The 27,582-nt window shown below is 44.7% G+C and overlaps 1 protein-coding gene across 2 annotated transcripts in view; it reads left to right on the top strand.

The window, feature by feature from the left end:
- The window catches only part of LOC134945656 (uncharacterized), an 80,572-nt gene extending 61,016 nt beyond the window's left edge, over nt 1-19,556 (top strand). For both annotated transcript variants that reach the window (XM_063935095.1, XM_063935094.1), the window contains 6 exons: nt 4,256-4,339; nt 10,185-10,262; nt 12,045-12,125; nt 15,743-15,811; nt 18,040-18,123; nt 19,417-19,556. In XM_063935095.1, coding sequence (XP_063791165.1) covers nt 4,256-4,339; nt 10,185-10,262; nt 12,045-12,125; nt 15,743-15,811; nt 18,040-18,123; nt 19,417-19,476 — 456 coding nt within the window. In that variant the 3' untranslated portion in view covers nt 19,477-19,556. The remainder of the gene's footprint in view (nt 1-4,255; nt 4,340-10,184; nt 10,263-12,044; nt 12,126-15,742; nt 15,812-18,039; nt 18,124-19,416) is intronic.
- Nucleotides 19,557-27,582: the final 8,026 nt, after the last annotated feature.

The raw sequence follows: 27,582 nt of genomic DNA, 5'->3' as shown, positions 1-27,582 counted from the left end.
ACCGCTATAGCCCTTGTTTCTATCGGCATCTCTTGATGGCAGTACCAGCAGACAGTGATTAACAAAATCCTTTAAGTATTTTTTTCCAACACAAATTACGGGACGTATCGGGATCCTGGCGCTCAGTCAGACTACCGACAGCAGCATCCCGACGCTCAGAATTCCAACACCAAGGTGGTAAGTAGACTAGCCCTAACCTCTCACCTTCCTAACCCTAACTGTCCTTACCCACAGCCTGACCCGCAGCCTGACCTCCCTCACTGCAGCCTAACTCTAACCCTCAGTGGTGGTGCCACCCTAACCCCTCTCCCCGCAGTGTAACTCTAAACCTTCCTCCAAAGCAGCCTAACCGTCCATGGTGGTGCTTAACCGTAACCCTCTCCCCCACAGCCTAAACCTATAACCCCCCCACACACACACATACATGGCTACCAGTGTGGAGTCCCAGCAGTTCTTTGTTTGGGATTCCGGCATTCGGAGTCTATGTTGATCCATGTCAGGATCCCTGCATCAGTATTCCGTGCAGTGTCAGGATCCCAAACGCCAGGGTCTTAACCTGATCCTCAAATTACAGCTTGTTCAATTGTTGTTTTTGTTTCTTACATTTTCATTTATCTTTTTGTAACTTTGTAACTGTCAAAGCAAATTCACACCTGTGCGGATGCATGCTGTAGTGGCTGGTGAAGTGGTACAATTCCTCTACCGCTGCCCCAGCGATAAGTGCCAATATAAATCATTAGTCAATGCTGCATATGAATACCTTGATAATGACTGCACAGTGGCCCTCATTCTCAGTTGATGGCTCGCTAGCTACTTTTAGCAGCCGTGCAAACGCATAGTCGCCGCACACGGGGGAGTGTATTTTCGCTTTGCAAGTGTGCGATCTCCTGTGCAGCCGAGCTCTGCTAAAACATTTTGTGCAGAACAAGACCAGCCCTGTAGTTACTTATCCTGCGCGATGAATCCAGTGACGGAGGTTCCGGAATTGACATCAGACACCCGCCCTGCAAACGCCTGGACACCCCTGCGCTTTCCCAAATACTCCCAGAAAACGGTCAGTTGACACTAGTGATGTGCACCGGACATTTTTCGGGTTTTGGGTTTTGGTTTTGGATTCGGGTCCGCGGCCGTGTTTTGGATTCGGACGCATTTTGGCAAAGCCTCACCGAAATCTTTTTGTCGGATTCGGGTGTGTTTTGGATTCAGGTGTTTTTTTTCAAAAAACCATTAAAAACAGCTTAAATCATAGAATTTGGGGGTCATTTTGATCCCATAGTATTATTAACATCAATAACCATAGTTTCCACTCATTTCCAGTCTATTCTGAACACCTCACACCTCACAATATTATTTTTAGTCCTAAAATTTGCACCAAGGTCGCTGGATGGCTAAGCTAAGCGACACAAGTGGGCGGCACAAACACCTGGCCCATCTAGGAGTGGCACTGCAGTGTCAGGCAGGATGGCCCTTCCAAAAACTACTCCCCAAACAGCACATGATGCAAAGAAAAAAAGAGGCGCACCAAGGTCGCTGTGTGACTAAGATAAGCGACACAAGTGGCCGACACAAACACCTGGCCCATCTAGGAGTGGCACTGCAGTTTTCTAGCGAGAGGATGAGTGCTTCCATCCTCATGTGAATCTGAACCACTAGCCATGAACATAGGACAGGGCCTCAACCGTTCCTTGCCACTTCATGTCGTAAATGGCATATTGGCAAGTTTACGCTTCTCATCAGACGCTTTCAATTTTGATTTTTGGGTCATTTTACTGAACTTTTGTTTTTTGGATTTTACATGCTCTGTACTATGACATTGGGCATCGGCCTTGGCAGACGACGTTGATGGCATTTCATCGTCTCGGCCATGACTAGTGGCAGCAGCTTCAGCACGAGGTGGAAGTGGATCCTGATCTTTCCCTATTTTAACCTCCACATTTTTGTTCTCCATTTTTTAATGTGTGTAATTATATGCCAGTATCAATAGCAATGGCCTACTACTATATATACTGCGCACAACTGAAATGCACCACAGGTATAGAATGTAGATGGATAGTATACTTAATGACGACACAGAGGTGGGTACAGCAGTGGCCTTCCGTACCGTACTGCTATATATAGTATACTGGTGGTCACTATGTCAGCAAACTGCAAAACTAAAATGCACCACAGGTATAGAATGTAGATGGATAGTATACTTAATGACGACACAGAGGTAGGTACAGCAGTGGCCTACTGTACCGTAATGCTATATATAGTATACTGGTGGTCACTGTGTCAGCAAACTGCAAAACTATAATGCACCACAGGTATAGAATGTAGATGGATAGTATACTTAATGACGACACAGAGGTAGGTACAGCAGTGGTCTTCCGTACCGTACCGTACTGCTATATATAGTATACTGGTGGTTACTGTGTCAGCAAAGGTATTGTGGTATTGAAGTCGACAGTAACTAGGTCGACAATGTCTAGGTCGACAGTAACTAGGTCGACAGGGTCAAAAGGTCGACAGGGTCAAAATGTCGACATGTTCTAGGTCGACACGTCAAAGGGTCGACATGAATTTTTTTATGTTATTTTGGTGGCATTTTCTTCGTAGAGTGACCAGGAACCCCAATTAGTGCACCGCGTCCCCTCGCATGGCTCGCTTCGCTCGCCATGCTTCGGGCATGGTGCCTTCGCTTCGCTCGGCACAGATTACTGTTCCAATCGTAGTCCACGTGGATCGTTAAGTATGAAAAGGTTCAAAAAAAGAAAAAATTTGTGAAAAACTCATGTCGACCTTTTGACCTGTCGACCTAGAACATGTCGACCTTTTGACCCTGTCGACCTAGTTACTGTCGACCAATAGTGGTCGACCTAGACATTATCGACCTGGTTACTGTCGACTTTCAATCCGGATCCTGTCAGCAAACTGCAATACTAAAATGCACCACAGGTATAGAATGTAGATGGATAGTACACTTAATGACGACACAGAGGTAGGTACAGCAGTGGCCATCTGTACCATACTGCTATATATAGTATACTGGTGGTCACTGGTCAGCAAAACTCTGCACTGTACTCCTCCTATATAATATTAATTATACTGGTGGTCCCCAGTCTCCACAATAAAGCAGCACACTGAGCACAGATATGGAGTGTTTTTCAGGCAGACAACGTATACTGGTGGTCACTGTCAGCAAAACTCTGCACTGTACTCCTGCTATATTATACAGCTGCTCCCCAGTCCTCCCCACAATTAAGCAATAATGCGCAATCAAGTTCAACATAAACGGAGAGGACGCCAGCCACGTCCTCTCCCTAACATCTCCAATGCACAAGTGAAAATGGCGGCGACGCGCGGCTGCTTATATAGAATCCAAATCTCGCGAGAATCCGACAGCGGGATAATGACGTTCGGGCGCGATCGGGTTAGCTGAGCAAGGCTGGAAGGTTCGAACCTGCCTCGGACCCGTGTAAAAAGGGTGAAGTTCGTGGGGGTTCGGTTTCTCGGAAACCGAACCCGCTCATCACTAGTTGACACCCATAAACGCCCTCTTCCTGTCAATCTCCTTGCGATCGGCTGTGCGAATGGATTCTTCGCTAGAACCATTGCACAACAACGATGCTCTTTGTACCCGTAAGACACGCATGCACATTGCAGCACATACGCATGCGTAGTTTTGCCATTTTTTTACCTGAACGCTGCACTGCGATAATCGGCAGCGAGCGATCAACTCGGAATGACTCCCAATGTCAAGAGATAACAGAAGACCAGACTGAGTATACAATAACAAGATATCACGGGAGGCCAGGCGGGTACCAAATACCCGAGCACTTATAGGGAGGGCACGGGAGGTGTGACTTTTCCCCTACTATGCAGCAGCCACACCCACTCTCAGAACCAAGCCCATGATGGGGCATAACTGTGGTCATGCCACCCAAATACCACAGCCTGTCTGAAGTCTTTGTGGCCCTGCCAGATACACCAGGATATTAGACTGCATGTAGCATATCAGGAAATACCCAGAGACCAGACTGAGTGCAGGATATCAGGTTATACCTGGATAGTAGAATGAGTAGAGGACATCAGGATATACCAAACATGGCACAGAGAGATGTGAGATAACTCTTTGACATCACTAGTCATCAAAGTTAGGGATTTATTACACATTTATCTATAATACACACAATTATTGTATCGCAGTCTGAGAATCAATATTTAATTGTTCGTTTTTAAATGTTCACATCATGTTGTACATTTTGTGTTTTAGACGGGAATACTGCAAGTGGCAACGGTATTATCACCTTCTCTGCGTGTCTGGTGGGATACTTACCTCGCACCACAATGGAAACATGTGAGTACCTATGTATATGTGCCTGCCTGGGAAATGTTAGTAATATACATAATTACTTTGCTTCACAACAAGCTCGTCACATCTATATTCTTCTATGCCCTTGTATAACCAGTTCCTTTCCAGGTATGGTGCTACTGCAGGAGGATAGGGTGCAGAACCCCCTGTGTAGAGATCTGATTTACCAAACCATTCCAAACTTGGCGCCGTTAGATAGCGCCATGTGTAGATGGCATTAGCCCAATGTAGCCATATTTTGGAGAAGTCTGACAAATATTCACTTTACTTGATAAGAGTTCTTTCATTTGTATTTCTATGATGATTATACTTATCAAGGCACAACCCAAGGCACAACCCAAGGCACATCCCAAGACACATACCAAGGCACAACCCAAGGCACATCCCAAGGCACAACCCAATGCACATCTCAAAGCACATCTCAAGGCACAAACCAAGGCACAACCCAAGGCACATCCCAAGGTACAACCAAGGCACATCCCAAGGCACATCCCAAGGCACAACCCAAGGCACATTTCAAGGCACATCCCAAGGCACATCCCAAGGTACATCCCAAGGCACAACCCAAAGCACATCCCAAGGCACATCCCAAGGCACAACCCAAGGCACATCCCAAGGCACAACCCAAGGCACAACCCAAGCCAAATCCCAAGGCACATCCCAAGGCACAACCCAAGGCACAACCCAAGGCACATCCCAAGGCACAACCCAATGCACATCCCAAGACACATCCCAAGGTACACCTCAAAGCACATCTCAAGGAACAACCCAAGGCACATCCCAAGGCACATCTCACGGCACATCCCAAGGCACAACCAAAGGCAAATCCCAAGGCACATCCCAAGGCACATCCCAAGGCACAAACCAAGGCACAACCCAAGGCACATCCCAAGGCACACCCCATAGCACATTTCAAGGCACAACCCAATGCACATCTCAAAGCACATCTCAAGGCACAAACCAAGGCACAACCCAAGGCACATCCCAAGGTACAACCAAGGCACATCCCAAGGCACATCCCAAGGCACAACCCAAGGCACATTTCAAGGCACATCCCAAGGCACATCCCAAGGTACATCCCAAGGCACAACCCAAAGCACATCCCAAGGCACATCCCAAGGCACAACCCAAGGCACATCCCAAGGCACATCCCAAGGCACAACCCAAGGCACAACCCAAGCCAAATCCCAAGGCACATCCCAAGGCACAACCCAAGGCACAACCCAAGGCACATCCCAAGGCACAACCCAATGCACATCCCAAGACACATCCAAAGGTACACCTCAAAGCACATCTCAAGGAACAACCCAAGGCACATCCCAAGGCACATCTCACGGCACATCCCAAGGCACAACCAAAGGCAAATCCCAAGGCACATCCCAAGGCACATCCCAAGGCACAACCCAAGGCACATCCCAAGGCACATCCCAAGGTACAACCCAAGGCACATCCCAAGGCACATCCCAAGGCACAAACCAAGGCACAACCAAAGACACATCCCAAGGTACAACCCAAGGCACATCCCAAGGCACAACCCAAGGCACATCCCAAGGCACATCCAAAGGCACATCCCAAGGCACAACCCAAGGCAAATCCCGAAACACATCCCAAGGCACATCCCAAGGCACAACCCAAAGCACATCCCAAGGCACATCCCAAGGCACAACCCAAGGCACATCCCAAGGCACAACCCAAGGCACAACCCAAGCTAAATCCCAAGGCACATCCCAAGGCACAACCCAAGGCACATCCCAAGGCACATCCCAAGGCACAACCCAAGGCACAACCCAAGGCACATCCCAAGGCACATCCCAAGGCACAACCCAAGGCACAAACCAAGGCACAACCAAAGACACATCCCAAGGTACAACCCAAGGCACATCCCAAAGCACAACCCAAGGCACATCCCAAGGCACATCCAAAGGCACATCCCAAGGCACAACCCAAGGCAAATCCCGAAACACATCCCAAGGCACATCCCAAGGCACAACCCAAAGCACATCCCAAGGCACATCCCAAGGCACAACCCAAGGCACATCCCAAGGCACAATCCAAGGCACAACCCAAGGCACATCCCAAGGCACATCCCAAGGCACATCCCAAGGCACAACCCAAGGCACATCCCAAGGCACAACCCAAGCCAAATCCCAAGGCACATCCCCAGGTACAACCAAGGCACATCCCAAGGCACATCCCAAGGCACAACCCAAGGCACATTTCAAGGCACATCCCAAGGCACATCCCAAGGCACATCCCAAGGTACATCCCAAGGCACAACCCAAAGCACATCCCAAGGCACATCCCAAGGCACAACCCAAGGCACATCCCAAGGCACAACCCAAGGCACATCCCAAGGCACAACCCAAGCCAAATCCCAAGGCACATCCCAAGGCACAACCCAAGGCACAACCCAAGGCACATCCCAAGGCACAACCCAATGCACATCCCAAGACACATCCCAAGGTACACCACAAAGCACATCTCAAGGAACAACCCAAGGCACATCCCAAGGCACATCTCACGGCACATCCCAAGGCACAACCAAAGGCAAATTCCAAGGCACATCCCAAGGCACAACCCAAGGCACATCCCAAGGCACATCCCAAGGTACAACCCAAGGCACATCCCAAGGCACATCCCAAGGCACAAACCAAGGCACAACCAAAGACACATCCCAAGGTACAACCCAAGGCACATCCCAAGGCACAACCCAAGGCACATCCCAAGGCACATCCAAAGGCACATCCCAAGGCACAACCCAAGGCAAATCCCGAAACACATCCCAAGGCACATCCCAAGGCACAACCGAAGGCACATCCCAAGGCACAACCCAAAGCACATCCCAAGGCACATCCCAAGGCACAACCCAAGGCACATCCCAAGACACAACCCAATGCACATCTCAAGGCACATCCCAAGGCACAACCCAAGGCACAACCCAAGGCACAGCCCAAGACACAACCCAATGCACATCTCAAGGCACATCCCAAGGCACACCCCATAGCACATTTCAAGGCACAACCCAATGCACATCTCAAGGCACATCCCAAGGCACAAACCAAGGCACAACCCAAGGCACAGCCCAAGACACAACCCAATGCACATCTCAAGGCACAACCCAAGACACACCCCAAGGCACAGCCCAAGGCACACCCCATAGCACATTTCAAGGCACAACCCAATGCACATCTCAAAGCACATCTCAAGGCACAAACCAAGGCACAACCCAAGACACATCCCAAGGCACATCCCAAGGCACATCCCAAGGTACATCCCAAGGCACAACCCAAGGCACCTCCCAAGGCACACCCCAAGGCACATCCCAAGGCACATCCCAAGGTACAACCCAAGGCACATCCCAAGGCACATCCCAAGGCACATCCCAAGGCACATCCCAAGGCACATCCCAAGGCACAACCCAAGGCACATCCCAAGGCACATCCCAAGGTACAACCCAAGGCACATCCCAAGGCACATCCCAAGGCAAATCCCAAGGCACATGCCAAGGCACAACCCAAGGCACACCCCATAGCACATCTCAAGGCACAACCCAATGCACATCTCAAGCACATCTCAAGGCACATCCCAAGGCACAAACCAAGGCACAACCCAAGGCACAACCCAAAGCACATCATAGAAACATATAATTTGGCAGATAAGAACCACTTGGCCCATCTAGTCTGCCCCTTTTTTTTATATTATTTTTATCTCTAACCTTATTTGAGCCTTATTTCTTTGTAAGGATATCCTTATGTCTATCCCATGCATGTTTAAATTGCTCTACTGTCTTAGCCTCTACCACCTCTGATGGAAGGCTATTCCACTTGTCCACTACCCTTTCTGTGAAGTAAGTTTTCCTCAAATTTCCCCTGAACTTCCCCCCCTCCAGTCTCAGTGCATGTCCTCGTGTCCTATTGCTTCTCTTCATTTGGAGAATGTTTCCCTCCTGGACTTTGTTAAAACCCTTGATATATGTGACAGTTTCTATCATGTCCCCCCTTTCCCTTCTCTGCTCCAAACTATACATATTGAGATTTCTTAGTCTTTCTGGGTATGTTTTTTGATGTAGGCCATGCACCATGTTAGTTGCCCTCCTTTGTACAGTTTCTAATGTATTAATATCCTTTTGAAGATATGGCCTCCAGAACTGAATACAGTATTCTAGATGAGGCCATACCAATTACCTATACAGTGGCATTATTACTTCTTTCTTTCTGCTGCTGATTCCTCTCCCAATGCAGCCAAGCATCTGACTAGCCTTCCTCATTGCATTGTTACATTGCTTACCTGCCTTTATGTCACCTGAAATAGTGACTCCTAGATCCCTTTCCTCCTCAGTAGTTCCCAGTATAGTGCCATTAATACTATATTTATCCTTTATGTCACCTGAAATAGTGACTCCTAGATCCCTTTCCTCCTCAGTAGTCTCCAGTATAGCGCCATTAATACTATATTTATCCTTTATGTCACCTGAAATAGTGACTCCTAGATCCCTTTCCTCCTCAGTAGCTTCCAGTATAGTGCCATTAATACTGTATTTAGCTTTAGGATTTTAAGACCCAAGTGCATGATTTTGCATTTTTTGGCATCCCAAGGCACAACCCAAGGCACATCCCAAGGCACAACCCAATGCACATCTCAAAGCACAACCCAAGACACATCCCAAGGCACATCCCAAGGCACATCCCAAGGCACAACCCAAGGCACAACCCAAGGCACAACCCAAGGCACATCCCAAGGCACATCCCAAGGCACAACCCAAGGCACATCCCAAGGCACAACCCAAGGCACATCCCAAGGCACATCCCAAGGCACAACCCAAGGCACATCCCAAGGCACAACCCAAGGCACATCCCAAGGCACAACCCAAGGCACATCCCAAGGCACAACCCAATGCACATCCCAAGACACATCCCAAGGTACACCACAAAGCACATCTCAAGGAACAACCCAAGGCACATCTCACGGCACATCCCAAGACACACCCCAAGGCATACTTGTCTACTATTGGCAAGTAGAGGAGGTCCATCAACCACTTAAGTGGGTGGGGCCCATCTCTCCACGTCATTAGACCCTGTCCCTATTGCAGTAAAATATTGTGAATCTCGGGTCCACAGAGAAGAGGTGGCATATGAAGTGATTAACGTAATTTAGTCACGCCCCCACTATATGTACTCAAGATCTGTGGTATTATCTCCTTCAACCTGCTTCCTTCACTAGAAAGTGAGCGAGATGCGGGAGATCCGTCTACACCAAAAAATGTGAGTCTCCAGCATCTTTTGGGAAAGTAAGTAAGTATGCCAAAAGGTGTATAGCGTTTCACATTGGCAGGGTACGTGTATGACACCAATTCCTGTGCCGTTAAGGTTACAGCCCATCGTCCCTGGTACACTGACAGTGGCTTTTTGCTGCATCAGGGACGCAACTAAGATGCACAGTGTATAAAATACAGAACGCTACTCAACTAGGAACATCTCAATTGCACCAGGTGCCTCGTGCTGTATGACGTAAAGACGCTCAGTGTATGAGGACACATATGTATACCTGTCTTGTAGCATGTGCAAAACATATGCCTCCTACAATGTGTATATGAGCTGGCGTACATGAGCTACATTAGCATCAACACACCCCCAGACTGTACTCCCTACTCCTAACTCCACCTGTCCGGTCATACATCGGTACTGTAAGTGCAAAATGCATGCTGATCTGCATAGGCGCAGTACGTAGTACATCTGCCTTTTGAGCGTAAGCACATCATTGTCATGTGAAATACTCTACACTACTTGGCGCAGTACTGTGCAAACTGACGCACTTCTCCTTCCATGCTTAGCTAATGCTGTCCAGTCTCTGGGCCGTAATGTGTTGGAGGATTTTATGCTGCAAGCCATCGACGCCCATACTACCCATTGTGAGTATTTTGTGACTGAAGGTTGATGATGATGATCATTTTTAATATCCTGTATTTGTAAAGTGGCAACATATTAGGCAGCTCTGTAAATCAAAAGGATGATGTTACAAAGAGATAATATACTGGAGGTAATGTAGAAAGCACAGGAGCACAAATAGCGCTTTGGACCTATTGCGCACATATATGTATTTATTTGGACCTGTCACGCACGTATATGTATTTGATTTGCGGGGAAGCGGAGATTTGCACAGGCAGGATGGATGATCTGGTGGAGTGAATTCATCCAGTTGGGAGAAGGTACGGCGGTGGGGCTCATTCTGTGGAGCTTGCATATGACTGACGAGTTTATGGGGTGAGATCACTCTAATGAGATAAGGGGTGTGAGTGAATGAAGCGTTTAAAGGGTTTGAATTTCACACAGGCAATAATCTGTCAGTGATGGGTCTTATTCTATTCCTACTGGAATCTGTGTCAGTCCTGCCTGTTGTACCTATTGTAAGTGGAGAAACGCGTGTACATGCGCCGGACAACTACAATGCGCAGTTTTTGGAAAATCCTGGTTCTTTATACAAAATAGTAAAATCACACACTACAATTTGAACTTTAATTAATAAAGAGTTTCCAAAACCATGTTGACCACAAATAAAGTCCCACCTACACACATCTGCCAATATATGCAAAGCAGTTTATTTGATTGACAGTGCCGGTATTAAAGGGATAGAATGGTGACCTTTGATGACACAGTTACAATATTGCAAGGCTGACCTCTAAGGATTATATCTTTGTGGCAAATAGAATATAGAAAAAGTTCAGTGCTTCAAAGCAAAGTGCAGCTAAAACCTTTTACCTGTAGGGCATAGGAGTATTTAGGTAAAGTAGAAAGTGTATGGTCTGGCGCAATCTCTTATTGTGGTAACGGAAAATTCAAAAGTCACAATAAATCGTAAGGGTTCTCACGTCTCAAGGTAAGATTCAAAAGATAGACAAAAAGTCACAATAAAATTTAAAATTTCTCACGTCCTTCCAAATAATAGAACAGGTCTCTTAGATTCTTTGGAGTAGAAAGTACATTGTTCAAAAATAGCCCAATAAACTTGTCCTTAGTCTTAGAATTCAGACTGTATTTGTCAGATTATCCTCCTATCATCCAAATCTGATGCGAGAAGCATCAATTCTTCATCTCAGATATGTGAAAGGAAACAGGAGGGGTCTTATAGTGTAATAAAGTTTTTATTAAAACAGAATAAGGGAAAAATCACATATCTGGCAGTGTACCTCAAGTGAAGGTGTATAATGCACACCAAGTCTCGTTTGTGATATTTAGTTAATATGTTTCTCCTATGTTTGGGTGGGTTTCTTCTGGGTACTTTGGTTTCCCTCCACAAGCCAAAAAATACTGGTACAGTACATTATTTGGATTCTGACAAAAAAATTATGCCTAGTGTGTATGTAGGTGTCAATGTGATAGGGAATATAGATTGTAAGCTCCACAGGGACAGGGACTGATGTCAATGACTGCTCTCTATGAGGCGTTGCGGAGTGTGTGTGTACCTGGGAGCGTATGTGTGGCCCCTGTGAGGCAGGAACAGTGTAAGAACGGTGGTTATGGAGTGGACAGAGGGGCAGTACCTTCTCTGAAGTTATGAGTCTACAGGAACTATACTAATATAATGAGGGTTGATGAGAGTGTAATGGGGGGGATAGAGAGTCTGATGACCATTATAGACCTTCAGGATGGATGACCATTATAGACCTTCTGACCAAACCTATGTTGTATTTCAGCGTTTCCTCCGAGTCAGCTTATCCTACACAGTGACTCTGGTCAGTGCCTATAATGCTTACCGCGAACCCAGCTGTGCCAACGTGAGTATAAAGTGCTTATCCTCCCATCTACACCTGTATTTCCTGCCTGTCATCTCCTTCTTCTCTACACAAAGGATTCCGCTGGGAATTGAGGATGGTCCAAGAATACTACAAGCACCAGCATGACATAGCCACATAAAATGGACTCACTTATACCTCCATATTGTACTGTTTGTATTAATGAAAAAAAAATTTGCATGAAGTTATCATTTGGTGTTTCCATCTGTCACTCTAAAATAGCATTTTATGTTCAGGAACCTTGTGAGTGTTACTCTGGGTCCAGCCACCTGTTAATTGCTGCTAATCTGCCCTTGGGGGAGTCGGGGCTGATGCATCAGGCAGACGCATAGGGCAGGTCTATGTATGGGGGCAGCAAAAGCCTCATCTACCAAAGTGCTTGTCATTTTCTCTGTATTGTCATTTTCTTTTTATTGTCATTTTCTCTTTATTCTCATTTTCTCTTTATTGTCATTGTCTCTTTATTATCATTTTCTCTTTATTGTCATTTTCTATTCATTGTCATCGTCTCTTTATTGTCATTTTCTCTTTATTGTCATTGTCTTATTGTAATTTTCTCTTAATTGTCATTGCCTCTTTTTTGTCATTTTCTCTTTATTGTCATTTTCCATTTATTGTTATTTTCTCTTTATTCTCATTGTCTCTTTATTGTAATTTTCTCTTTATTGTCATTTTGTCTTTATTGTCATTTTCTCTTTATTGTCATTTTCTCTTTATTGTCATTGTCTCTTTATTGTCATTTTCTCTTTATTCTCATTGTCTTATTGTAATTTTCTCTTTATTGTCATTGCCTCTTTATTGTCATTTTCTCTTTATTCTCATACTAGGGTATTCAATTATCCGCAAATTCGCCAAAAATTTTTTGCGCCAATCGGGCGAAAATTGCAGCGAAAACGCTCCGTTTTTCGACCTATTTAATTCCAAACGTGTTTCACGTGAAAATTCTTGCAGTGAAAAGTGCAGGTGAAAATGGGGAAATCAGCCTGTACCCCAAAAAATGCTTAACTAACATAGGAAAACAGAAGAGAAGTGTGTTAGAGATCACATTAGAGAGTTTTTGGGGACTTAAATTGTGTGAAATGGCTGTTATATGCATTTTTTTTTTTAAATGCAAAAAAATTATAGAAAGCAAGTTTTTTTTTTAGCAAAAGAAATGCTCTCATTAAATTTGGGGTACATGAAAATGGGTATAAGTATATATTTGGGTCATTTTAGAGTACTTTAAAAAAAAAAGTGGAAACAGACCGATTACTCCCATCTGCAAGTCATTATTGGCCAATTAAAAATAATTAAAAACTTCAACGTGCCTAATTAGTCATTAAGGGGGGTGTCCCAGGAGTTCTGTACCATGGCCCTCATTCCGAGTTGATCGGTCGCAAGGCGAATTTAGCAGAGTTACACACGCTAAGCCTACGCCTACTGGGAGTGAATCTTAGCTTCTTAAAATTGCGACCGATGTATTCGCAATATTGCGATTACTAACTACTTAGCAGTTTCAGAGTAGCTCCAGACTTACTCTGCCTGTGCGATCATTTCAGTGCTTGTCGTTCCTGGTTGACGTCACAAACACACCCAGCGTTCGCCCAGGCACTCCCACCGTTTCTCCGGCCACTCCTGCGTTTTTTCCGGAAACGGTAGCGTTTTCAGCCACACGCCCCTGAAACGCCGTGTTTCCGCCCAGTAACACCCATTTCCTGTCAATCACATTACGATCGCCGGAGCGAAGAAAAAGCCGTGAGTAAAAATACTTTCTTCATAGTAAAGTTACTTGGCGCAGTCGCAGTGCGAACATTGCGCATGCGTACTAAGCGGATTTTCACTGCGATGCGATGAAAAATACCGAGCGAACAACTCGGAATGAGGGCCCATATCCAAACATTTTTACCTTAAAATAGTGACTTTTCCCAACTTTTCACCTGCTTCAGAGTAGGTGAAGTGAAATTAGTGAAAATATGATCACCGATAAATTTTCCCGGAAAATTGAATAGGCTGTAATTGCGTTTCGCGGGAAAAGTCCGGTTATTCGCGCGAAAAGTCCGTTATCGCTGCTACTTGAATATACCCCATTGTCTCTTTATTGTAATTTTTCTTTATTGTCATTTACTTTTTATTGTCATTTTCTCTTTCTTGTCATTGGGTGTCATTCTGAGTTGTTCGCTCTGTATTTTTTTCTCGCAACGCAGCGATTAGTCGCTAATGCGCATGCGCAATGTCCGCAGTGCGACTGCGCCAAGTAAATTTGCTATGCAGTCAGGTATTTTACTCACGGCATTACGAGGTTTTTTCTTCGTTCTGGTGATCGTAATGTGATTGACAGGAAGTGGGTGTTTCTGGGCGGAAACTGGCCGTTTTATGGGTGTGTGCGAAAAAACGCTACCGTTTCTGGGAAAAACGCGGAAGTGGCTGGAGAAACGGAGGAGTGTCTGGGCGAACGCTGGGTGTGTTTGTGACGTCAAACCAGGAACGACAAGCACTGAACTGATCGCAGATGCCGAGTAAGTCTGGAGCTACTCAGAAACTGCTAAGAGAGGTCTATTCGCAATTCTGCTAATCCTTCGTTCGCAAGTTTGATAAGCTAAGATTCACTCCCAGTAGGCAGCGGCTTAGCGTGTGCAAAGCTGCTAAAAGCAGCTAGCGAGCGAACAACTCGGAATGAGGGCCTTTGTCTCTTTATTCTCAATGTCTCCTTATTGTCATTGTCTCTTTATTGTAATTTTCTCTTTATTCCCATTGTCTCTTTATTCTCATTGTCTCTTTATTGTCATTTTCTCTTTATTGTCATTGTCTTATTGTCATTGTCTCTTTATTGTCATGTTCTCTTTATTGTCTTTGTCCATTGTCATTTTCTCTTTATTCTCATTGGCCCTCATTCTGAGTTGTTTGCTCGCAAGCTGCTTTTGGCAGCTTTGCACACGCTAAGCCACCGCCTACTGGGAGTGAATCTTAGCTTCTTAAAATTGCGACCGACGGATTCGCAATATTACGATTAGACCTCTCTTAGAAGTTTCTGAGTAGCTCCAGACTTACTCGGCATCTGCGATCAGTTCAGTGCTTGTCGTTCCTGGTTTGACGTCACAAACACACCCAGCGTTCGCCCAGACACTCCCCCGTTTCTCCAACCACTCCCGCGTTTTTCCCAGAAACGGTAGCGTTTTTTCGCACACACCCATAAAACGGCCAGTTTCCGCCCAGAAACACCCACTTCCTGTCAATCACATTACGATCTCCAGAACAAAGAAAAAACCGTGAGTAAAATACCTAACTGCATAGCAAATTTACTTGGCGCAGTCGCACTGCGAACATTGCGCATGCGCAGTTAGCGGAAAATCGCTGCGATGCGAAGAAAAATACCGAGCGAACAACTCGGAATGACCACCATTGTCTCTTTTTTTGTCATTGTCTCTTTATTGTAATTTTCTCTTTAATGTCATTTTCTCTTTTCCTTTTCCTTTTCTGGACTTGTTTTTTCCCCGCCTGTTACTGCCTGTTCTCCCATGAATTGTGGTGCGTGCTGTACAGCATCAGTATTCGGCTACTCACAAGAGCTCAGTGAGTGAGTACATTGTTATTTATGTGAGGTCTCACTGTCTGTTATACAGGTTACGCTCTCCGTCCTGTGGGTTACCGCCAGCTCAAGACATTTATTCTATCGGAAACAAAGACGTTCAGTGAGTATTTTTAATCACAAACTATGTCTATATGTAACTAAAACTTGCTACATATAAACACATGTTAGCATTAATATACCTACTGTATGTGGGTAGTTGTATACGCTTATTTGTGTAAGTAAGCTCACATAGAAACACATACATCTTTATATGACACTACAGTAAGTGCATATAGGTAAAGCACAAATATTATCACCCTGGAGTGCTATAAGATGGGCCTGTTATATTATGTTGTGTCCCTTGTGTTAGTATATATTTATTATTTATTAACAATTACTGTTACAATTGGGAACAAAGCAGCAATAGAACAGTGATAAAACAAGTCTAGATAATTACTGACATACAAAGAGGTACGCGCTATATATAGACATCTGTTACGGTCTATCTAATCAACATAAAATAAACTGGATCAAATAGAAACAATAAAAACTGCTAACGCCAAGTCGCACCCTGGATTTGTACACGGCTCCTTCCCGGGTGCAAGTCGGCGGCCCGACCTGGCTTATTGCCGGGTTTGTGACATCACCGCCGACGCCTCCGGAGGCGGCATTTGGAGTTGATCTCCGAGTGCCGCCTCTTCCTATGGTGTGAACGGGTCCCTGGTCTCATCGACACGGCTTACCCGTGTGCTGCATTTTATTATTCCACTTTATTTTATATTATTAAAGTATAGACCCCTCCAATATTTATTTACCTCTTTTATCCCTTTGTACAATAGTAGAGATGGGTCTTGTTTGCGTTTATAAATAAACTGTTTAAAGAGGCTCCATATAGAAATGACATTTATTATGGTTCTCAGATTGTTTGAAAATTCTTATTTGAAATTTTGGTTTTTAGCTTTGGAAAGACCAATATTTGTAGGCCATATGGACATTGTAATAGGTAAATGCCTTTCTATATTGTATGCAATTTTTTTTATTGTATAATACTTTAGGGGGCTATGTATTGCTATTAGCCCTGATAGCCGGCACTTATCAGGAATGGTTTTGCCAGCCTCAAGCTGGCGAAGCAAAATCCCCGACAAGTTATTATTTTTTGCCGCGATAAATGCTGTGAAAATACATAGGTCTGCGGCTTTTTGTGGACCCTATGTATTTTCGTGAGAAAAATGGGTCGATGTAATTGGATACCGGCGAAAACTCATTGGTGAGAAATTTTTCAAAAAGTGCAAATACCCCCCCGTTTTAGTTTAACCTATCTCATTTTCCATCCTTAATGGATGACTATACTGTAGGTGCAGACAGAGGTACAGGGCACATGAAGTTATTATAACTTCATTAGGTACTGTACCTAACTCAACATGCGGACAAAATGATTAAAATACACATTTATTAACGAACACATTATAAATAAGCATGTTATACATACACACAAAACAAATGCATACAAAAACAAATACAAACTGTACCTAAGAAGATGTAAATGTTGGCAGCAGACATTTAGCGCTGAGAAGCCACCGGTTGTCCGTCGGTAAAGCACCGTTAGGGTTATTCAGTGCAACCTGAGTATAAATTAGGAATTGGTTTGAATTGTCACAAGGAAAGTTTAATAAAAAAAATATAGATTCTGCTTTAATATTACAATCTGTCTCAAGGGGATGAATAAATGGTGGGATTTTATGAAAGAGATAATCTTGTGTAGTCAAAGGGGGTGGGATGTACTAAGCATCGCATCCGCAATACGATGCATCCACTTTTCAGTTGCATGCCGGTGTTAATAATGCTGGGAAATGCAATTAAAATCGCACGTCTCTAGATAAGAACTGTTCTTTGTGATAGATGTACAGTACTTCCGGGATTTAGGACCAGGGAGTCCTTCTTTGCATGTACAAAGAGTGACGCTGCGGCTGCGGGCGGCGGGGAGCGGGGCAGGGGTGATGGGAGTGATACGTTTCAGGGGAAATTGTAAAGAGCAGCATATAGGCTTCTATTGGGTAATGTCACATAAAGATGGCGTCACCCACCTGGTCCAGGCTCTGGAATGTATTGCCTATGGAAATGCGTCCAAAAGGTAGAAAACAGGACTTTCAGAGTTTTGGATCCATTTTCGACTTTAGTACATCCCACCCAAAGTACGTTAGAGGTTTATTCTCTTGTGTCTAAGGAAGATCACTGTGGGAAGCTGCATAGACGTTACGTTATTTCTGGAAGTGCAAATGGCGTTCCTCTGCCCAGCTATGTGTCTATGTTCTGTGTGTTACTGATACAGTGCCCTCTGCTGTCCTCTAGAGTGTCACCGTCTGGCGGATAATGGCGTACGGGCTAGCGCTGTTCACTTTTTGGAAAGCCTGGCATTCACGAATCACAACTGAAGTGAGTATGTGTAACTGTGTAATACGCACATTATAGATCGACATCACCGGTGAGAAGACTGCGCTCCTGTGTGTAACCCTATTGTAGTCTCCAGATTCACAAACACAGCTGGAGTGTAATTACTATTATTCATAGCGACTGTTACTCTGACACAGGAGCGACGGTCACAGGGGTGAAAGAGATAGGAGATCGTCATTTATTCCACAGATAGGGAATCAGTAACATATTGCTGTATTGTTTATTAAACATGTTTTCTTATCACACACAGTCCCCAACGATCTATACAATCCTGAAATCATTAATCAGCATTTGTAAGCGCATTGTTTCCAGGAATGTTATATACACAATTATACACATATAGGGGGTCGTCCGACCCGTTTGCACGCTGCTGTTTTTCGCAGCGGTGCGAACGGGTCAGTTCTGTGCATGCGCGGTGGCCGCAATGCGCAGGCGCGTTGTTACCCAATGACGGCCGTTGCTGGGCAACGACAAGCAGAATGAAGAAAGCGATCGCTACAGCGATCGCAAGAAGATTGGCAGGAGGAAGGCATTCTGGGGTGTCAATTGACCGTTTTCTGGGAGTGGTGCGGCAAACGCAGGTGTGTCCAGACGTTTGGAGGGCGGATGTCTAACGTCAATTCCGGGACCTTCATCGCTGGATCCATCGCACCAGGTAAGTAACTTATACCCTGGTCTAGTTCTGCACAAAACTTTTTTTGCATAGCAGGGCTGCACAAGCGATTGCAGCCTTGCTATGCAGAAATGCCCTCCCCCATTGGCGGCGACGGAATGACCCCCAATGTACCAATTTCTGGGTATAATATTAGAGATATTTGATGCCGGAAATCTCATAGGAATGAATAAGAATGCATGCCAGGACTGTATGCCAGGGCATGCTGGCACTTGTGGATAATCGAGCGTCAGCACGCCCTGGCAGCCATTTACATTGGGTGTGGATAGCTAGCTGGGTATAGAACAATATTAATTTATTAAACCATTATTATTCAACTCCACACCCACTGAGGAGGCGCCGGGTGCCGGGAAATGTGCTGCAGTTATAATTGAGAATCTCATTATTCTTTCACGCTTTATTTCTATGCCTGATTCTTACCTTGCGATACTGTGTTTTTGAATTATTTTTAAATTATTTAAAAAAATTCATTATTCATCCAACCATTGCTGTCTGCTATATTGTGTGGCGAGAGCAGTAAACCAGCGAGGGTATACGGTAATTGTGCTCACATACAGTATGATGAAATATACAAATATATGACGTAATTTCTTCTCTTCCAGGTATCAGGGCAGATCTATCGGGTTATTCTCCTTTCTCCCGCTATCCTGGCATCTGAATGATTCTATCATAAACCAAAGTGATTGGACAACAGAATCTACACTGTGTCACACGCGATGTGTATAATAAATGTGTAACGTTTGCGGTGATTTCCCCTTTATTTCTAGCACTCACTTACTGCCACCCTAACCACCAGAGTCTTACCTGTATATACATTTCATGCACTAGTACTGTATACTGGGCCGGGCGTTCTCCAGATCCATTGGCGTTTCTATAATGGGTGCAATGGGTGCGGTGGGGCCCACACCGCACCCATTGCACCGATTTTAATACTTACCTTTCCGGAGTCCAGCGCCGGGAGCTGCATTCGCGGTGGAAATCACCGCCAAAATGGCCACCGGGCATGCGCGGTATCCAAATTGGTCTCCGGATCATGGCGGGCACCATGTTTCCGGAGACCTGCGCATGCACAGTAGACTCTGGCACAAAAGAAGAAGAAAAGCTGCTAGTAGATAACTTCAACTATATCCAAATTGTATCACCAGGACCCAATGCTCTGATTGCATAAACACATTCACTAAATCTAGATACCATCCATAATAGGGAACAGCTCCAACAGCAGAAAATTCCTGGTTAAGCTTTTCTGAACCCAGTCTGAATACCAAGGAGCAGCACACCAGGCACCATCCAAGTGCACCCTGAAATAAGATCAATATATATATATGTATAACTGAGCACTAGCTACCACAGGAGAAACTCGGAGGAGAGAATCCTGGAAATACTCAAAAAAATTACCCAGGCTATTAAGATAATTGAATTTCATTTCAGAGGCCAGACAAATAAAATGATGACAAACTGTTATGCTGAAAATCATGGCCATAGTGACTCCACTGCAAGCAAAATTCAACAATCCAAGCAAGGACTGTTCATGACACAGCTTATCATGCCAGCAGTGCTGTGTCCAAGAGCAGATGTTCCACTTTGTCCAGAGGGAGTCGATGGCAGCCATCCATATTATCAATTACATTTTCAGCATTCCACAACAGCATGCAGGAGATTGCAGCATCTGAAAGAGCAGTTCAATTTTCCCTTCCACCAACTGAAGCAAGTGGAACTCCACCCTTTACATGCTTCAGTGGATATAAGAAAAGTTAAAAGTCATCTAAAACTAAACAAAAAGCCATGACATTGGGAGAGGAAAGGGAACGTATCTTACTACAGCACAGTGGAGAATACTTTCCATGTTGTGCAAGGAGCTGAAACCATTTGAAGTATTCACCTGTGAAGTGAGTTCAGTCACTGCCCGCTTGAGTCAGGTGATTCCCCCAATAAGACTTTTGGAAAAGCAGCTCAAGAAATGAAATGAGGAGATTAAACAAAGTAATTCTGCCAAGTATGTCACACTTGTAGATCAAGTCATTTATTCGCTTCACCAAGATCAAAGGATTGTCAATATATTGAAATTGGATCCCTACATTAAGGGGGCTGTGCTTGATCCTACTGTAGGTTTAAGTCGTAATTTGTATCTTTCTGTCCAACTGACCCAGGTCTTAAGTGATGCAATGAGCTCCTGGTAAGCAAGGTGTGAGCTCAAGTCGTACCTGACATGACAATGTCTCCTTCACTTTCTTTGATAACTGCTGTTTCCAGGTAAAAACTTCCCCAAGAGACCCAGTGGTGATGAATAGGAATCAACTCAGCATTTTGACATCTGGTCAGTTCTAAAAGAACTGCACAAATTTAGTTAACATCTACCATAATTCCATCTGATATGGTCAACATTAAAAGAGTCTCATTGTGTTAAAGGCAATATGGAGGCCCTTGCATAACCTTGTTTTGCATTGAGCTGCCCACCCTCTAATGTATAGTTGGAAAGATTTTTCAGCCCAGCCGGGAACCTTGTCAGCAGTCGGTGTAGGAGGCTATAGTACCTCCTCAACATGTGGAAAAGATGATGTTCATCAGAATGAAATGAAGTGGAAGACCTTTTCCAGCATCAAAGAATTCTGCAATGGTGGATTCCAGTTGTTTAAGGATAGTGTACACATAGCTGAGGGTGGGGATGATAATGATGACATGCCACTGTTTAGCTGATAGCTTAGCTGCCTTAAACCCATTGTAGTGGGCCAAACAAACCAAGCACTTCAGCCACAAAAGTGTCAGTACCTGTCACAAAAGTGCTTGGTTTGTTAAACTGTGCATGTCCTTTTTAATATCTAACATAAGGGTGAGAGGGCACAAAGACAATTCCATCTTTCACCACATTTCTTTTCTTTTACTACTGTGTGGCAATGTTTGATAGATGTGCCACATACAATAGATGTGAAAATAATATTGTGAGCAGTGATGTGTTTAAATAGAAGTCACTGGAAATTACTGTTACTATGGAAAGAAGTACTCTAGGGACAAAAACAGGGCCAAATTGTGTGATTTTAGCAGTTTTTATAAATGTCTTGTAACTTTTATAATACTGGAGCAGATGGACACAGGACATTTGCATTGTCAGCCCTGGAGCAGATGGACACTGGACAGGTAAGTCAGCAGTACTGGAGTGGATGTACACTAGACAGGTAAGTCAACAGCGCTGGAGCGAATGGACACTGGACAGCCACTTAATGGACACAGCACAGCCACTTTAGATGGGCACAGCCACTTGTATATTGAATCTGGACACAGCACAGCCATTTGTATGGATGGATATAGTACAGCCACTTGTCTGGAGTCAGGACACAGCACAGCCACTTGTATATGGAATCTGGAAAGTACAGCCACTTGTCTAGAGTCCAGACACAGCACAGCCACTTATATGGACACAGTACAGCAACTAGTATCGAGTCTGGACACAGTCTGGACAGAGCACACCCACAAACCAGCAGAGTACAGTGCAGTATACAGCAGCGTGCCTGAGAACAAAGTGTAATGGAGCCAAATCACCATCACAGGTCCCTTATAGAGAATCCAAAACCTGCAATAATCCGACACCAGGATGATGACGTTTTGTCTCAATTCGCAATCTAAGTCTGGTAGGAAAACCTGAGCTGCAGCTTGGATAAACTCATATACCGGAAGTTCCGGCGGTCAAGGATTCCAAAGAGTTCAAACCGTTCATCTCTACAAAAAAACACGCCTGCATCAGCATCAGACCCTAAATCGTCCGTGTGGATCAGAACTCATTCTCAGCATAAGTTTAATTTAATTGAATTTATAGATGAGAAATGGGATTTTGCAGTCTGTGTACTATCTGTGTATTATTGATATCAGGGACTTTAGGATGTTGGTTAATCATACTGTAGTTTTATGCTCTGTGTGATATGTGAGACATTGCAGGTAATTACTGTCCGTGACTTGTACTGACCTCAGATAATTACTTGTTTTTTTACTATTTTATTACTTTTACTTTCAGTTCTACTCACATTATACAGATAGCATCTATACAACCACAGCTTGGACAAAGTGCACACTCACTAATTATCCTAATGCCACTACATGATCGCAGGGACTACAATTACTACTGTGCCCACACATCGGGGGTGGGGTGGGGAAGCACACAGAGCATGTACACCTCTTCCTGTTATTGTAATACCATCTTGGAGAAGTACCATGGAAAGTGTACTGGGGTGAGCTGAGCAGATGGAAGTTCCAGCCGGGTGCTATCTCATCAGCTCATGCTTGTCCCTGCCCATGTTCAGATGAAACTACAATTGCAAGGCCCATATAATTTTGCTGTGGGGACCGGCAAACAATATAAAAGTTGTGAAAATAATGAAGTATTATCAGTTACAGGCTATGTTACTTCTTTTATTCATGATCTATCTACAAATGTAAACTCTCTGCATATGTTACAGCTCTGAACATGTTACTCTCCTAATTATTTATTTCTGTATCAAGAACATGTCCAAACAATGTCATATTGCAACTGTAACACTGAAAGATGGTCTGTGTGTCATTGTATTCATTGTATGGTTAAATTGTGGGTAAAGTATCTCAGTTTCCTTAGACAACTAATAGTTAAGTGTTTGCAGAGCACAGCCCCATTGTACCAATCAGGGCCGTATTAAGCCTTGAGGGGACCCGGGGGACTTAAAACAGGGGGGCCCGGAGGAAGGGGGAGTTGTATATTAAATTGTGCATACATCCCAACATGTCCTATTCCAGGAGGGACCTAATGCTCACTACCTGGACTTCCCTCTTAATATATGATTGCCATCACCTCTGTTGAACTATTTAATTGATAAAAGAGGTGTTTCACCACAGGTGCCGGCAATCATAAATTAAGAGGGAATTCCAGGTAGCATTTTCTCCCTCTTGAAATGGGTCATGTTGGGATGTCTGGATTTTGTATATTACATTTAAACAAATGGTGTGTATTATATTTAACTAAGCTTAATAACGCCTATGTACTGTTTACAGCTCTAACTAATGGAGAGACAATTATTTTATAAAGTTCCTTTTGCTGGAACAAAGACAACTTAAACAACCTTAAAATACACATACAGGAAAATAAAATTATCATTTATCTTGTAAAAATGCAACAGCAGCAGCCTCTGTACTACTTACACACTGGGATAGGACTCAGGAGGAATCTCTGTGTGTGTCTTACTAAGCCCGAATGCTCTCATTAGATAAAAGGTTACACAAGAGCCAAATACCCAGGTGGGAAGGAGGAGAATCTGGGATCCCTGTGTCACTTACCACTCCCCCCCCCCCCCCCCCCCCCTTCCCCTATTTCTTCTCTGGTCAGGAAGCTTTATTAGTAGCTCATGAAACCGGGTACTCCTGTGTGTCTGCCTGCACTACATACTGTTTTGCTCCCATTCTGGCTGCCTGGTTCTGCTGCTGCACAAGAGGGAGAGCTTGTATTGTCAGTGTGCGCTGGTCTCGGGGCCCCCTGACAGAGCATGGCCTGGGGTATAGTACAACCTTTGCCCCCACCTTAATCTAGCTATGGTAGCAATGCTGTAACATCTATCAGCAAATGTTGTTCTGAATACTGTATGTGTGTACTAAGAATATCTCATGTGATTGAATGGATATTTTTGGTACAGTAAAGTGGCTGTAAAATGATTGTTTTACCCAGTTGATATTACCTGCACGGGCATAGCTATAATGAGTGTACCCAAACACAATACTTTCCTTTCCATCAGTATCACAGAAACCTCTGGGAAATGGCACTGGTCTTATTATGCACATTTTCCGATGAGAGAGGGGGCCACACACAGACTGCAGACAGGTTACGTCCCCTTTAATTCTGACCCTGGACACAATGCATATGTACACACATTTGTTTTTTTAGATCCCTTCTTTTATACAGTCCTAAAACAGATCACATGTGCATCCAGCATAAGAAGTATACATTTTTTTCCAGGGGACAGAAGATATTCTCCCATCTGTGCATGATGCTCAACTGGGAGAAAGCCAAACCCTTGGCCAATTCCAGGCACTGGAAAAACAGGGACATTGGTGTATTTTTTTCCACCTCCCTCCAGGGTCTGGATTCTCCTTCTGGTTGAAAATGTGATCAAGGGAGTAGAAAACTAAACCCTGGTGAAGCTGCCTCTCAGGTACCAAGGCTGGAGCCTTCACTGTTCAAATGTAGAAGCTGGCTGTCTTCCCACTGGACCACACAGGATATAAATGAGGACATATCTATCTATCTACAGTGGTGGAACAACCGCCAGTGCAAGCAGTGCCTTGCAGTGGGGCCCGCCACTGTCCAGGGGCCCAAAGCAGCGCGGCATGTAATGAGTCAAACTGACTAATTACATGCCACTGTGTGCTGCGGGCAACTGCCGCCCGCAGCACATAGCCGCCGCCGAGGAGAGGAGCGCAGCGGCCACAGGGGAGAAGGAGGAGGAGGGAGGTAGAGGAGGGAGCCTCAGCAGCACTGTGTAATTGGTGGAGGCGCTTCTGCTGCTGTCCCTTTCCTTCAACATAGGCTCTCCTCCACTGCTGTGAATGCTGGAAAGCGCTTCCCAGCATTCACAGCGGCGGAGGACAGCCTATGGTGAAGGACAGCTGCAGAAGCGCCTCCACCCTTTATACAGCGCTGCTAAGGCTCCCTCCTCCTCGACTGTGGCCGCTGCGCTCCTCTCCTTGGCGGCGGCTATTTGCTGCGGGTGGCGGTTGCCCGCAGCACACAGTGGCATGTAATTAGTCAGTTTGACTTATTACATGCCCTGCTGCTTTAGGCCCCTGGACAGTGGCGGGTCCCCCTCTCCTCCTCCTTCTCCCCTGCCCGGGATCTCTGCTAGAAGAAGTTGCCCATGGAGCCTGAGCCAGCGGAGACAGTAAGTATAATCTATTCTTTCTTTCTTTCCTGTCTGCCTTAATGTGTAAAAAGGGGGGCGCTGTCTGCCGTAATGTGTAAAAAGGGGGACGCTGTCTGCCGTAATGTGTAAAAAGGGGGATGCTGTCTGCCATAATGTGTAAAAAGGGGACACTGTCTGCCATAATGTGTAAAAAGGGGACGCTGTCTGCCGTAATGTGTAAAAAGGGGATGCTGTCTGCTGTAATGTGTAAAAAGGGGACGCTGTCTGCCATAATGTGTAAAGAGGGGGACTGTCTGCCATAATGTGTAAAAAGGGGGACGCTGTCTGCCGTAATGTGTAAAAAGGGGATGCTGTCTGCCGTTATGTGGAAAAAGAGGGACGCTGTCTGTCATAATGTGTAAAAAGGGGGACGCTGTCTGCCTTAATGTGTAAAAAGGGGACGCTGTCTGCCGTTATGTGCAAAAAGGGGATGCTGTCTGCTATAATGTGTAAAAAGGGCACGCTGTCTGCCGTAATGTGTAAAAAGGGGGACGCTGTCTGCCGTAATGTGTATTAAAGAGGAATCTGTCCATCGTAAGGTGTAAAAGGGGCTCTACCTGGTGTAGTGGTGCTACTGTGCGGCATAATTTGAATAATGGAGACTACTGTGCACCTTTATATGAATTGGCATTATTTTGTGGCCACACCCCTTCCCCACGAAGCAACGCCCCTATATTTTTTGCACGTGCCTACGGAATGCACTGCCCCTGTTTTACATAAAGGGGGCCTCCGATGCCATTTCTTGCACACAGCACTAAAATGTCTAGTTACAGCACTGTTGCTAGGTATTCATTTCTCTGGCCCTGGGCAGGTCCCCCTTACCAGATCCTCTCTAGGGGTGAGTGGGTGGACTTAGATGGAATGAAAGCATTTTCTCACACCTGGGCCCACCGCTCGCTAGTTCTGCCACTGTATATGTTTATATATATATATATATATATATATATAGTAACATAGTTTCTGAGGTTGAAAAAAGACAATTTGTACATTGAGTTCAACCTATTTGTAGTCTCCCACACTATTATTTTTAGGACTCATTTTATCTGTTGCTAATGTTGGCCTTTGTGTTTATTCCTCATTTTTTTTTATATCTATAGTGCGTGACTACGCACAATAACCCTGTATATCCTTATCCATAAGGAATTTATCTAGCCCATTCTTAAAAGTGTTGACCGAGTCCACCATTACTACTCTCTCAGGCAGGGAATTCCAAACACGTATTGTCTTTACTGTGAAAAAATATTTTTCCCTCTGTGTGTTAAATCTCCTCTCCTCTAACCTAAGCGAGTGTACACGTGTCCTCTGTGTTGATCTTACCAAAAACAGATCCCCTGCAATCTCTGTGTATTGTCCCCTTATATATTTGTAAATGTTGATCATGTCCCCTCATGGTCTCCTCTTTTCCAGTGTAAACATGCCAAACCTTGCAAGCCTTTCCTCGTATTCCGGCGTCTCCATCCCTTTAAGTAGTTTGGTCACCCGCCTCTGAACCTTTTCTAGTTCAAAGATATCTTTTTTTGTAGTATGGTGCCCAAAATTGTGCAAAGTATTCAAGATGTGGCCTCACTAGTGATTTATAAAATGGGAGTATAACACTCTCATCTCTTGCATACATTCCCTGCTTTATGCATGCTAATACTTTGTTAGCCTTTTTTGCCGCTATCTTACTTTGGTTACTGCTGCTTAGTTTGCTATCTGTGTGAATACCTAAGTCTTTTTCCAGTAGAGAATCCCCTAATTTTACCCCATTTAATATGTAGGTGTTATTTATGTTCTTCTACCACAGTGCATTACCTTACACTTGTCTGTATTGAAGAGCATATTCCATTTGGCTGCCCATGCTTCCAGATTAGCTAAATT

The sequence above is a fragment of the Pseudophryne corroboree genome, chromosome 7, assembly GCF_028390025.1.
Source record: "Pseudophryne corroboree isolate aPseCor3 chromosome 7, aPseCor3.hap2, whole genome shotgun sequence".
NCBI classification, from domain to species: domain Eukaryota; kingdom Metazoa; phylum Chordata; class Amphibia; order Anura; family Myobatrachidae; genus Pseudophryne; species Pseudophryne corroboree.
Note: the sequence above shows the minus strand (reverse complement) of the source record. Positions and strands in the feature narration are given on the sequence as shown.